Raw genomic sequence first — 13725 nt, forward strand, 5'->3', positions numbered from 1 at the left:
GGTGGTGTGATGATCAGGGGATGGATGACTGATGGGTGGTGGTATCGGGTGGGTTAATATTAACACTGGGCGATTTCGTTTCTTGGTAGTATGGAGTTGACGGACACTGGCGTCCTCATAGTCATTCCGTTCCTTCGTAGTATTTTGTTGTGTTTGGTCCTGGAGACGGACACTGGCGTCCTCATAGCTATTCCTGTCTTCTTGGTTGTATTTATTTATTTAATAGTATATCGCATATCGTATCGCAGACGGGAATGCGCAGGCTTGATGGAATGAGACGGAGTCTTCGTAACTGGTCATATATTTTCCCACAGAAATTGTAACTTCCCATCGAGGTAGACGAAGTGCTGCAACATTTTAGCAACGGCACTGTGGCCCATATTCAATATTGGCAGGGTATCACTGGAGCACCACCACTATTGGACAATTGATATCGAGGCTGCATTGAATCGCGGGGTCAGGGCCTCCAAATTGGGCAAGTTGCAGAGTTCATCGCAAGGCTTCAGCCTGATGGACGCTCGCACAAGGCCGTCATAAAAGCGAAGTTGGCTCCTCCTCCTCTTCCTTCACGGCAAGTAGCCGGGATATCTTTTCGAGTCAATAAAAACGATGTCATCCACGAGAGCCCTCCACGCAAATGACCTTCTCCTCCCTGTTACAGAAATCAGGGTAACCATGCATACTTTGGGGATTATTTTCGAGTCTGATACGCGCAGCGAAAACCATACATCCATATATCTCCTCACAGGACAGAGAAGTTCCGTGCAGCTCAACATGATCAAAGCTAATCCAACGGCCGTAATGGGCACTCTGGAACGGAAATTTTGCCTGTATGAGGTGTCGAATACCGCTCTCCACAACGTCGATCTGCGAGCCATGAGGGGCTGACTGTTGGAAAAATCATCGATCTCCTTGAGCAAAAGGGCAGAGACAAGTACCAATTGGCCCCTAGTGGAGTCGGATGCCGCTTCTGGGTGTAAGTCAACTCCACGCCACAGATGTACACAGGAAAAGTGTTTTCCTAATGAGTTGCATTAACTAACCCGCACCAGTAAGACGATGCTCGAAGATATGGAGGACGCTGGCTATATCGACCCGGCTAGCCCAACCAGAGTGAGCCAGGCCTACGAGGACATTGAGTATAATTACTCCAAAGGCTAAGCACGCGAATTGAGCCCGATAGTCCCAGGAGTATTCGTGTAGCGCGCTTGGGTTCCCACCGGTCACCGAAGCGAGAAGAGGAAACATCTGGATTGACGGGAGGATATTCACTCGTATTGGCGCATCAATTGCTAAACAGGTATTAGTCGTGTATACGAGATAAAGCCGTTAAGGAGTGGGGTGTTTTACTTACAACGCGCAACGCATGCTCGCAGCTCGAGCTCTCTTGATTAAAACCAAGTCTTTCTTCTCCTGGTCCGTCAACACAGTAGTCTCGTTCACAACTTGACGAAACATCTCAGAGTATTCATCAAAGTAAAACTCAATGGCGGCGACCTCGTAGATTCGCGGGAGAAAACCTGCAAAGGCCCAGTCCAGAAGACAAAGAGAGCCGTCTTCCATGAGGATGATATTGCGACGACACATGTCCAAATGACAGAGCACCAGAGGATATGATCTAAAGTCGACAGACTTGTTGATGACGGCAATCCGTCTGTTGACCCATGCATTGAGGTCTTCCACAGAACCAAATTCAGTCTCAGCGTCATGGTAGCCCCAGATATTGCCTCGAGGCACCCCACCACCCACAGGGCCAGGGACGTTTCTTCCTCGCACGCTATGGAGATGGCTGACGATGCCGGCAAGGCGTTCTGTCATGTCCTTGTAAACCTCAACATCAAGTTCATCTAATGTCTTGCCCGGGATGTACTCCATGAAAAGATAGCCAAAGAGCCACACTGGTTCAGAAGGATCCTGGCACTGGAAGTAACGATAAACCTGTGGCACGCGAACAATCTTGGGATCTAGATGCTGGTAGGCATATTGCTGTGTTGCTGTTTCGCCTGGGGTAGCAGTAGGGCCGAACTTAACGACGATACCCCCCGGAAGCCTGACAACAGGGGGAGTGTCCTTTTTGATGGGATTCTGCTTGCGATCTAAGTACTTGCAAAGACCAACAAGCCAGCGCTGGGGAGCGAAGCGGATGAAAAACCGGGCAAGTATGTGAACAACGCTCTCCATGGCAGGCGGAAGAGATTCATGTCCTTTGCGAAGAACAGGACTTAGAGCAGAGAAAAACTATAGCTGGAGAAAATCCGTGAAAGCTTGGTTATGTGGATCGTCTTTGATTTCTCTTGATGTTAGGCAGGAAAGGCACAAGTGGTTGGGCGCCTGCTGCTGACCAATCTGTGTTTTAGTGGCCCCAACCTAAGTAAACCAAAAATCTTCTTCTGGTCGTCTCCAGTGAAGTCGTGAAGAGGAGCTCTCGCTGCCAAAGCTCTTCACTGATTCTCATAGGAACTGGGCTCAAGTTACTGATCCCCGGACCTGATCCCCTCTCTATTTCCCCCATCATCCAACGCCTAACGCTCTCTCCTTCAATCTCCTCGATACTACCCCAGCACTTCATACTACATATCCTACCATCACCCAGTATATATACCTATATACATACCCTGGAGATGCCCTTTGTGGAAGCTTGGATGCGATCATGGGAGTATCCCTTGAAATAGGATAGTACAATTCTCCTAGTACTATGCTTTAAAACATAAAGACGTTGAAATGGTACTTGGCCTCCGATCCGCGTCGGTTAGGCTACGTACAGGCAGAATCCCTGTCGAACATGACATCTCTATACTCATTTTCCCTCAGATGTTACTACTTATATTATGTCATTTGCCCTGGGCGGGGAGGACGTCCAGAAGTATACCAACAACGTTGGGGTTCTAAATAATCTACAGGGGCACAAAGCCATCACATACCCAGCTACATACGACACCAGACACACCATGCAGCTATTGAATCAGATCGTTGGGTCTGCTCAAACCACTATAGCGAAATCCACAATTGGGAAGATTATACTGGCGTCAGGCCAGTGGATGAGGTGTCCTCATCAACTTGACTAGGCTCTAATCAAAACCCCAGAGACGTTCAGCCGTAATAAGCCGCCTCCATGATTGGATTTCAAGCTGGATTTTCTTTATTTGTTGAAACCGGCAATCTTGACGGAATGGCTATCCTTGGTTCCTCTCTTTGCCATGAGGAGCATCGAGGAACAAGTATCGACATAACGCCAGCCTTACCGTCGAAGTGGCACACGGGCCATCGTTGTCATTTCATTAATGACAAAACCATTTGATAGGTAAACTATATAATCTGCAAATGGTCACTATCAAGCCACATGATATCTGATAAGAACTTCAAGTTGGATCAAATCTTGGATTCCTTGGGGATAAAGGATGTAGCTCCAAACCGAACGCCAAAGGCCATGGTCAAGGCCTGGAACCGTTCTTGAAGGCAACCAACCCTGGCAGAAATAAATTCTTCGTCTCCTTCCTAAGAAATGTGACAGGGATCCTCAGCCACTCGGGGTGCTCAATCTACCGTGTTTACAGGACCAGGATGTATCGTTCGCCATGGAATTATTAGACTTCTCTTATCGACCAGAGAAGACAAGATGTACCTACTTTTGCTGGCCTGATGGCCTCTCAATTTATGTCTCACCCGGACATCTCGATCCATGAGGGATCAACCTAGAATATGGCATTCTACAAATATGTGTTCCAGAGCAATTCATATTTGCCCAACTTGGGTTCGATCACAAACATTTCCAGCCTGGCATCTTGCCTTTTTATGCTCTTGTTTGCCGTGTCGTCGTTGCTTCCCGAAGCTGAAAGACGCTTCAGGGGATGCTGGGTCCGTCATGGTGGGAAGAGATGTGATCCTTGCATCCGCGGGCGTGCAAACTGCGTTCTGGTAAGTCGAGATATTCGCATTTTATCCAAGAGGACATCGCGTTGGCAGTATATCCTTATCTAGGTCGACAAAACCGCCATGATGCGTCATGTGGTGTATCGAAGAAATCTGATACACTATGAAGGACTTCTAAGTACATCCCTCAGGCCTCGCAACCTAGAAGTACAGCGGAAGTGTCTCCTCATGGAGGTGCTTGCCCTCCATGGGGCCCAGGATTGGTCAGCTTGTCTAGTGATATTCAAATGCCCTTGCATTGGACATGTGCTTCACAGATTGAGGCTGCATTAAAAACAGAAATGATCATTCCATCTTCATTGAATTTCAACACAATCAACACAAGGAAAAAATAGGCAAAGAAACATGCTACTTCCACTGCAGCAAAACCAGAACAGACATGAGACTCTCAAAATCCATCTCTCTCAAGGACTGGGAAATGAGTACTCACAGCATGCGAGGTGTTTTCAGATATTGCTCCAAGCACAGCCCAAGGTTAAAAGAGGTTCATCAGATACGCCATTGTCTGGCTGCACGCCAATTCTCAAGTCACTGCAGCCCGACCATCGCTTCCAGATGACAACAAATATGATATAGCCTGGCAAGTCGTTAGCCAATATCCAGACGCCCACTACCAGACTAGGAAGAAGTATTTGCGCTGCATGGCTAGCTCGGAGAGCACATGATTCTTGCCTGTTCAGGGAAACAACTGATATAAAACCTGATCGGGGGCTAAATAGCTCAATGAGACTCCTCTACTCGGGAGGACATCCAAATTGGCGTACCTGGTTTGGAAAGATATGAAAAACACCGCAGAGATTAAAGTACAGGAGTCCGAGTTCAACAAAAACAAAAGGTACATCTTCCCTCTATAACCAGTTCCCAGGTAGTGACTAACTAGATGGTACTGCACAACATTTGCAAGATACATGCATGATCAATATTCAGCTACAAGGGCCAAAGCTATCTTTAGCCAAACAGAAATTGAAAAACTTCAATTTTATGCCCACGCGATTGCGGCCAACTGATGTACGTTGTCGATTGACTCCCAAGGGCAATAAAGAGATAGCCCAGGGCTAACATATGCAGGTTAGCCAGAGATGATGGTCCAATTCCCATAGAGCTAACTAGTGGCGAAAATCTTGTTTATTAAGCTCCGATGCAAAGGAGCTGCGTTGATGACAGTGAATGTGACGGTGGCAGTGATAGCAACAGCATCAGCAACACTAAGGCGAATTGACCTTGCTAGTGGCCCGAGGGTGGATGTTTCGCTGAGATACCCCTAACATTTGCTCAACGGCTAAGGTGACTATATCAAGACCTTGACAAGAAGCCAAGAACCTGCTGCTTGTTTTACTAACTGGTCCTGGCAAAACACTGATTCTGATCCTGATGGCCACGGCACTGCACAACAAGACAATTCTTGTAATTGTCCCGTTCATCGCTCTTCGCGCCGACATGGACAAACGATGCAAGGATGTTGGATTACAAGCATCATACTGGGAGAACGCGCGACCACCGCATATCTGTAACATCCTGTTTGCGACACCTGAAGCTGCGAAGACGGGCAATTTTCAGCACGACATTATCACACTCGTCCACAAGCAGCATGTTGCCCACGTGTTCGTTGATGAAGCCCATGTTTATCCACTTGACGGTACCTGGAGATCAACTATAAATGAAATTTGCTAGATATCCAACCTTGACTGCCCAAAGATCCTGCGAACAGGCGCTCTGCCACCAGAAGACAGGCTACCTCTGATGAACCATTTTGCTATGTCTGCTAGGGATATCAATGAGATTTGCAGCTGACAGGGTATGTCCAACATCTCCCACAGAGTGGAGAAATTCCCTGAATCAGCCCTGGATGATGCACTCATTTTCTACATTACTGGCAAGCTCATAGAATGCGGCTCGTTGGTGAAACTTGAAGATAGTAACTTTCAAATACTAAAGTTGTATAATCCCAAGGACAAGCGGATGTTACTGAAAGAATAGACAGAGTCAAAGGCATAATTACCTATGTTGCCTAAAGGGAATTGACAAAGCCCTGGACAAGTTTTTTGAGGAAGGACGCATTGAGAAAGTGCCCTTAGGGAAACCTCCACCACGTCTGGTAGTTGACCTCACTAAGCTCAAGAACAGATGACCATGGCAAGCATGGGGCTTGCCATCTCCTTCACACTACACCCATCAAACCGCGCCTTATCACTAATAACAGTGTTTTCCGGCGGTTCACAGATCTTTGCATACGTAGCAGGGTCTGAAGGGGGTGCGGCAGAGACTTGGTCCTCATCCCACAGCGAAATACACCAAGGCTTTTCCAGCGCCATATGGAAGACATCTTACATCCCTATACTGATCCCGCAGGGTCGGGGCCGACCTCGTAGTCTGGACGCACACCATCGCGGCCCTGCGGGAATGAAAATCATCCAATTACTCTATCGCCTCATCTTTGAACAAAACTAGATGACAATCGGGATAGCTCTCTTGCTTAAGTCAAGGGCTAGTCACTAGTGGAAGGAGGGGAGGAGCATTTTAGGTGTTCAGAGCAGCCCAGGATCATAACTGTTGGAACTATCTGTTTGATGTAATAATAAGCATGTTGTATTTGATCTTTTCTACAGAGTATACAGAGTACACAAAGATTACCCATAGGCAAAATCAGTAAGAGAAAGTGATGGAGGACTTGTATGCTTGTCATTTTCTAAGCTACTTAAAGGGGAATCTCGGCTAATCTATGTGGGTCACGTGAGCGAGGTGCTAGTTGGATTACCTAACACCCCCCCCATGCAACAAGCTCCAGCAGCAAGCAAGAGCCACAAAGATCCAAAGCTTCCAAATCTCTCAAATCTGTGATAAAAAATTAATTACAGAATCCAGATTTATTCCTTCTTTAGGCTTAGCTTCATTCACCACAATACTGTATTTTTGCTAGCTTTACTGATAAACCTCTATATTTTCTTGTATCAACTCATCACCCCTATCATACTCACAAATTGAGTGTAGAGATCCATTGCAAGAGCTTTTATAAGCCCATCAGCTTTATTCATATTGGTTTCAATGTGCTTGATTGAGATTTCATCTTTTTAAACCCAGTCTCTTAGCATATAGTGTCAAATCTCAATATGGCATGCTCTTCACATTATAGTGTCAGCTTTGGCTAAGTCAACTGCTCTCTTGTTGTCAATACTTAATTTCAAGCTTCTTAGCTTTGCTGAGTTTTCATTAATCATCCCAGCATCTATCAACAAATTGTTGATCTCAGCTAGTTCACAAGCAGCTTCACTAGCTGCTAAATACTTCACTTCAGTTATTGATTTCAAGATAGACATCTGGCATTGTGATCTCCACAATATTGGAGCTCTATTCATGGTAATAATGTAGCCACTGATGGATTTGTACACAGGATCAGCTCCAGTCCAGTCAGGATCCAAACTGACCACTGGTTTCAAGTCTTCAGAATCCATATCTCTTTTAAAGACTATTTCTTTTGATTTTGTGCTCTTGAGATAGTATAGAATCTGCTTGAATGCTGCCCAGCTTTCTTTATTAGGTCTGCTGTTGAATCTCACCAGATAATTGACTGCAAATGCAATATCCAGCCTCATACATGTAACTAGAAACTGTAGAGAGTTCAGGCCTTTCCTGTAATTTGTAGATGTAGTCTACTTGTTAACTCTATCTTTAAGAGTCTGATCTGGCACAAATTCAAGGCTTATTTCTTTTTTTATTGGTGTTTTAGAAGGTTTACAGTGGAGTGGAGTATGATGGGATGCCTTGTCAAAGTAGGTGAGTTGGTTGATATGATAAGAGTACAAGAAAGGTGAAAAATCACCACATAGTAAGAGTATGGTCAAGTAGTAAGTGTAGAGATAGATATGTTCTAACAGACACCTAAGCTTGCAAGAAGTAATAGTACTAAAGAGCCCTGTACTAACATAGACAGCTCTAATAAGAAACAGTAGCAAGTTTCATAAACAAGAAATCTTTATATTCTCTAACTAATAACCAAACTGGTAGTAAGGAACAAGTATATAGAAAAGAGCAATGGTGCATGAAGGTAATAAGCAAGATACAGAGACTACAGATAGTTTATATAGCTCAAGAATAGTAGCTTGAGATGGTTTGTACCTCAGACTGGAACAATCTTTGTTCTAATAAGATACCAGAATTTCCACTACATTTTCTTCTGATCTTCAATATTGGCATCCCCTGACAACAAGCAACATATAAAATAAAATAAAACTAATTTAGTAAAATAAGAGAATAATAAATAGTAATGAGCAGTCTGGTAAGAAAAAATATAGGAAATAAGAATAAGAAGAGTGATAGTAGTAATTATTAATAGTAATCATCATGATTCTCTTCTTCCACCAAGTTCTCAGAAGAAGAAGAAGACTGAACTGATGCTGGATTAATGTTGTTGTGCACACAATGCCAATAAAATTTATTACCAAAAGCTTTCTTTTCAATTTAGTAAGTCTTGATAATGGCATCCAGAGCAATTTGTGTGGTCTTTAGATGTCAGTTATTAATGAAGTCCTGAGCCTTTTTGTTATCAGAGTCAAAGAGAATATTGAGTTTCTTAATTACTATGGGGTTGTCCCATCTAATTCATCCTACCAGGGCATCTGATATAGCTCCTAAGCCTTGTAATTGAATAGTGGTAGGGAATTGATATGGAATCAATGCATAACAAGGGTTTGATGTGCTGACATAGCTGTGATTCTCTTACTGCAATACTTCAGAGCTTCTGATTAGCTGGGTGGATTGGCCAGCATGCTGGTGAATCCAAATGGCAGCTGTGATTGGCCAGTTTCCAATCCACATAATCTAATCAATATTGTACTATGTATAGAGGCTCCCAATACATTGCAGCTATATGGCATCAACATTCCACTTATTGGAACATTACTTGATAATCTTGATAACTATGGTTCTTCTAGTAGATCTCAGAGACTGCTTGCAGTAGGAGAGCTTCTAGCAATATTCTGAATTAAACATTAGAAGCTAGATGACTGTGAAAGAGTCAACAGCTATAAAAGACTATAATTTCCAATAGTAAGTTCTCATCAGTATAGAGCATCTCTTAAAGAAAGTTTACAAGCACAATCAACTTCTTTATCAGCTGTAATATAATCATCTGGCAATATAGCTAAGCTCCAGCAATGTCCAGCTTCTATAGTATCTAGTCTTCAGAGCACTGTACTGTTAATATTGTTGGTGAACTTATTCTAATTCTTATAGATATTTAGAGTATAGTAAAGCTTTTGTGTAGCCTACAGACTTTCTACTTTTGGCCATATAATATTAATTCTGTCTATTCTTCATGTAGCAACAAGTCTATTCTTAATCTTTTGCATATCAATGCAACATCATTCAATATTCAGAGTAATCTTTTAAGCATCATGGACATCAGCTTCAAAATTAGTGTGCATAATATATTGCCAAGCTCTGGATCTTTCAATATATCAATAGAAATGGGCCACTAAGTTAGTGACTATATCAGTCACTCACATAAGTGTGTTTATCAGTTCAACTTGTAGACTATATCAACAGTACAGAGCTTGATTATCAATGTATTCCATAGCTGCTGTTAGATTATTGAAGAAATAGCTATTCAAGTTGACTCCACTATCTCTGGTAATGACCAGACCTTGGTTTTCAGTTGCTGATGCTAAAGGAGGCAGGTTGCTTTATCTAGCTATTTTTGAAGAATATTAGAGATCAAAAAATTTGCAAATGTCAGAATAACAGAATAGAAGAAAATATTGAATCTGTAAAAAGAATCAAGCTTGAATATAAAAGAAAGTAAAAGCTCCAGCAAAGAAAAATTGATCTTTAAATATCTTCAGAAAAGGTAAATGCTAAGCAAATAACAAAGAAAGAGAAACTTCTCAAATAAGCAAGCAAAAAACTTCACTTTTGCAAACAAAACACAACAAATTAAACATCTTGTAGAGATATAATAACAGCAAAGCTCCAGTCATCTGATATAACAATTGAAAATTATATTTGCTCCATTTCTTCTTGATTATTTTTATTTTCACTCTGATTCAAGAAGCTAATATTCAAGAAACTACTAGAGAGAATGTTAGGTCAACTTCTGGTGGCATATCTTTAAGAGATATTCCCCATCTCTACATCAGAATCTGCTGAGCTATTATTAAATAACTTCATTTCAGATTTCATAAGATACTTCTTCAATCTGTTTTCTGCAATAGATTCTTTGAGTTCAGTGCCATCTAACTCTTCAAGATAATAGAAATCTAGTTCTTGATTAGCAGACTTAACTCTATAGAGTTCTAGCTATCAAAAGCACAGAGTGTTATTCCTAGATATATTCTGTTCTCTCTTGGTATTGTGAAGCAAGACAAGGTCTCCAGATAGAAGAGAGGTGGTTCAAATATTATAGATATTATCAAAGTATTTCTTATTTCTAGTATGTATTCAGAGCTGATGATGAGCTGCTTTCAGAATATTCTCATCTCATTTTTTAATTTGCCATGCTTACATCAGAAGCAGGTCTTCAGTTGTTCAAATCTTTTATCAGAAAATTATTTGTCAAGTAGAAATCTCAAGTTCAATCAGAAGAACTACCTTCTGGCCCATTAACAATCTATAAGAGGAAACACCAGTACTAGCCTTAGTTATCATTTAATTCACCATCAGAATCACAGAAAGATGTTTAATTCAATCTCTTTCAGTGCCATTGATAGCTTTAGCTAGCCCATCAGCTAAAGGCTTATGGCCAACTTCTATTATACCATTCACAGAAGAGTTATAGAGTGAAATAACAATGCATTTAATATTGAATTTCTTCAGTAAGATCTCCATAATATTCTTATTTTCTGGTCCTCCATCCATAACAAATTTGGCAGGCAGGCCCCATTAACAGATGATATTCTCATAAAGAAATTTGGCCACAGCTTCAGCTATTGTCTTTTTCAAGACTCTAGCTTCCATCTATTCAATAAAGTCACATCTGGCAACAACCAAATAATTTTGTTCTCAACAGAAAGACATGTGCTTGATATCCATTCCAACTTTCTTCCAACAGATAAAGATCCAGATAGAATGAAGCTCTTCACTCAATCTTTATAAATCTCTTTATTAACATTGAGAACAGTGCTTTATATAAGCATATACATCTTTATACATCTCTGATCACCAGTATTAAGTTTGTAGAGCAGAGTATATTCTCTCTTACTCTTTATGGTTAAATTTATCATGCATTACATGTAAAATTTGTTTATGCTGATCTTTATTGTCCACAATACATTTTAGAGACACACCAGATTCCACTTATTTAAATATCTAATCAATCTTCACCACATATTTAATTACTTTTCTTTAGAATCTCACATACTCCTTTTCTTCCATGTTCAATAGTTTTGATAGAGTGGTTAGATATCATGCAATTTTCTCCAATTCTTCTGAATATCTGAAGTCCAGTATTCTAAGGTCTTTACTATCAAGAGCTCAGCCAGCTAAAACTCTTATAGAATTCATAAAGGCAAACAGATCTTTATCTTCTTCAGATTCAGAGTGTTCCTCAATATCTAGTTCTCAGCAAAATAGTTAATCAGCAGCTGTATGTTTTGTTTCAGGAACATATTTAACAGTAAAGTCAAAAAGATATATTCAAGCTATCTAATTAATAATCAAAGCTTCTGAAACATCTGTAGCAGTTCTATTAAGTTGGGCAATAAGAGTTTTTGCATCAATTTCCAAAGTAAAGAGCACTCTATAGATATAATATCAGAATTTCTTGAAGACTTTCAAAACAGCTCTGCATTCTTATTTGCCAGCATTATATATTTTCTCTGAATCACTTCATACTTCAGATTCATATTATGCAGAATGTTGAGCTTGTTATTGCTTCTGAATAATGCATTCTCCTCATTCTAATCTACTGACATCAACAGTCACAGTAATAAGCAAAGAATTCTGTTTGTAATTAATTGGAAGAATAATAGAGAATAAACATAACTTTTCTTTCAAAAGCATAAAGATATTATTTTGCTCTTCAGTTTATGTCCATGTAACATTTTGTCAAAGCAGATAATATAAAGGTTCAGTTATTCAACTATAATACTCTATAAGTATTCAGAAATATCCAGCAAGCTCTAGAAATTCTTATAATTCTGTAACACTTGTAGAAGTAGGTCAATTCACAATTTTAGCCATCTTGACTTTCTCAGATCATCATTTATTATAGTTACAGACCCATTCAACAACATTGACTCCAGACATACAGAATTAAGATTTGATGTCAGAGATTCTGGCTTCAGAGATTTTAACAAGCTATAGAACATAGTTCAGATTCTGCAGATAATCATAAATAAATCTTCTTATTTCTGAGAGAACTTCACTTTCATCTTTGACACACAATTCTTTTATCTTAAGATCATCCATAAAGACTTGAGCAATCTCTGGAAAAACCTCACATATTATTTTCATTATCCCATATTGGGCTTGAGCTGGCAAATTTGTTGCCCCTTGAACTAAAGTCATATAGCAAAAGAGCTTAATAGAGATTGCAATGGCTGTTATATCTCTGCTTTCTTTAGCTAACAGAAAATTATTATATCCAGAGAATAAGTCACATAAACTAGCTATAACAAGTTCACCAAAGTCTTCAGCATATTCATCAACATTAGAAGAAATAAAAGCATTCTGAATAGTAACTTTATTGTACATATGTACTGCATTAACTAAACAATATTTGTCTTTCTGTTTCTTTGCAACCAGAAAATAGAGATTGGTATATGAACTATAGCAAGACTTTAACATTTTAGCTTTTAATCTGTCCTGAATGATTTTAATTAGCTTATTATGTAGAGCACAAGAAATTCAGTAAGTCTTAGTCTGTCAAGTCTCATAAAGCTCTGTCCAAATAATCTGAAGAGGCAAGCATTCAGAATAAATATTATATAGATCTTTGAATGATCAAGTCAATGCTTCTTCACATTTATAAAGAACTGATATGAAAAATTCCTTCTTCCAACTTGTCAGTTTGAATTCAATTTTAAGCTTCTTAATTCTCTTATTTGTTAGCTGTTCTCCAACAGGAAAGGACACAATTCTAGGCCTAATATAATTATCAAATTCACAATTAAACATAACATATTTCTCCTCAGGGTAATACTTATTCAAACAAACATCTACTTAATTATCTAGGCCTTCCAGCTTGCTTCCATCAGATTTTCCAGATGCTAATAGTCTTATCTTATCAGCTTTTTACTTATAAGCAGTGCACACTCTCCAGACTTCTGAAGAAGACAGTCTGATGTCCCATCCACTATTGAAAATGTCTATCTGATACAATTTCTTTTTGACAAAATTGTGATTTTTGTTCAGAGATGTGTAAATTGATCAAGCACTTTATGAAATAGGTTTGCAAATTAAACTGGAATTTATATCACATATATAATGTTTGCAGTGAGTCATAACACTGTTTAAATCAGAAAGCAGAGATCAGAAAATCCAAACTCTTAATGTAAAATTATCCTTGTCTTCTGATTGATCCATTTGATTCACCAGCACACTGATCAATCTAATTAGGCTTAGCACACTTTTGGATTCACTAACATCAGAATTATATTTCTCCTTATTGCTGTAAGCACCAACACCAGCAATGGTGCCAACACTCTCTGTGAGGATCGTACGTGTGGATCAGCGTGACAATGAATCTCTAGGAGGAATATACATGGAAAAAGAGTACGCGAGGTAAAAGGTCTGTATTCTGGCAACTATGTACGACTTGTAAACAAGATTGCCACTGGCTCCCAGCAAGGGGTTCGCGCAGTG

At 40.2% G+C, this 13725-nt stretch overlaps 3 protein-coding genes across 3 annotated transcripts; 2 read left to right on the forward strand and 1 right to left on the reverse strand.

The window, feature by feature from the left end:
* Window positions 1-1024: 1024 nt before the first annotated feature.
* On the reverse strand, window positions 1025-2276 carry CIMG_11517 (uncharacterized protein). The gene is made up of 2 exons (XM_001245910.2): window positions 1355-2276; window positions 1025-1292 (listed from the first exon to the last, which is right to left on the reverse strand). Exons 1-2 carry the CDS (start codon window positions 2179-2181, stop codon window positions 1286-1288), a joined length of 834 nt encoding a protein of 277 aa, XP_001245911.2. The 5' UTR covers window positions 2182-2276; the 3' UTR covers window positions 1025-1285.
* A 1423-nt stretch (window positions 2277-3699) lies between these two features.
* Window positions 3700-4937, forward strand: CIMG_05353 (uncharacterized protein; the record flags this gene model as incomplete). The annotated part of the gene is made up of 6 exons (XM_001245911.2): window positions 3700-3915; window positions 3979-4133; window positions 4266-4352; window positions 4424-4517; window positions 4650-4765; window positions 4811-4937. The coding sequence occupies 6 exons, from the start codon at window positions 3700-3702 to the stop codon at window positions 4935-4937; spliced, it is 795 nt and encodes a 264-aa protein (XP_001245912.2).
* Window positions 4938-5301: 364 nt separating this feature from the next.
* On the forward strand, window positions 5302-5907 carry CIMG_11518 (uncharacterized protein; the record flags this gene model as incomplete). The annotated part of the gene is made up of 3 exons (XM_001245912.2): window positions 5302-5550; window positions 5602-5687; window positions 5748-5907. The coding sequence occupies 3 exons, from the start codon at window positions 5302-5304 to the stop codon at window positions 5905-5907; spliced, it is 495 nt and encodes a 164-aa protein (XP_001245913.2).
* Window positions 5908-13725: the final 7818 nt, after the last annotated feature.

Source organism: Coccidioides immitis (assembly GCF_000149335.2).
Source record: "Coccidioides immitis RS genomic scaffold supercont3.4, whole genome shotgun sequence".
NCBI lineage: Eukaryota > Fungi > Ascomycota > Eurotiomycetes > Onygenales > Onygenaceae > Coccidioides > Coccidioides immitis.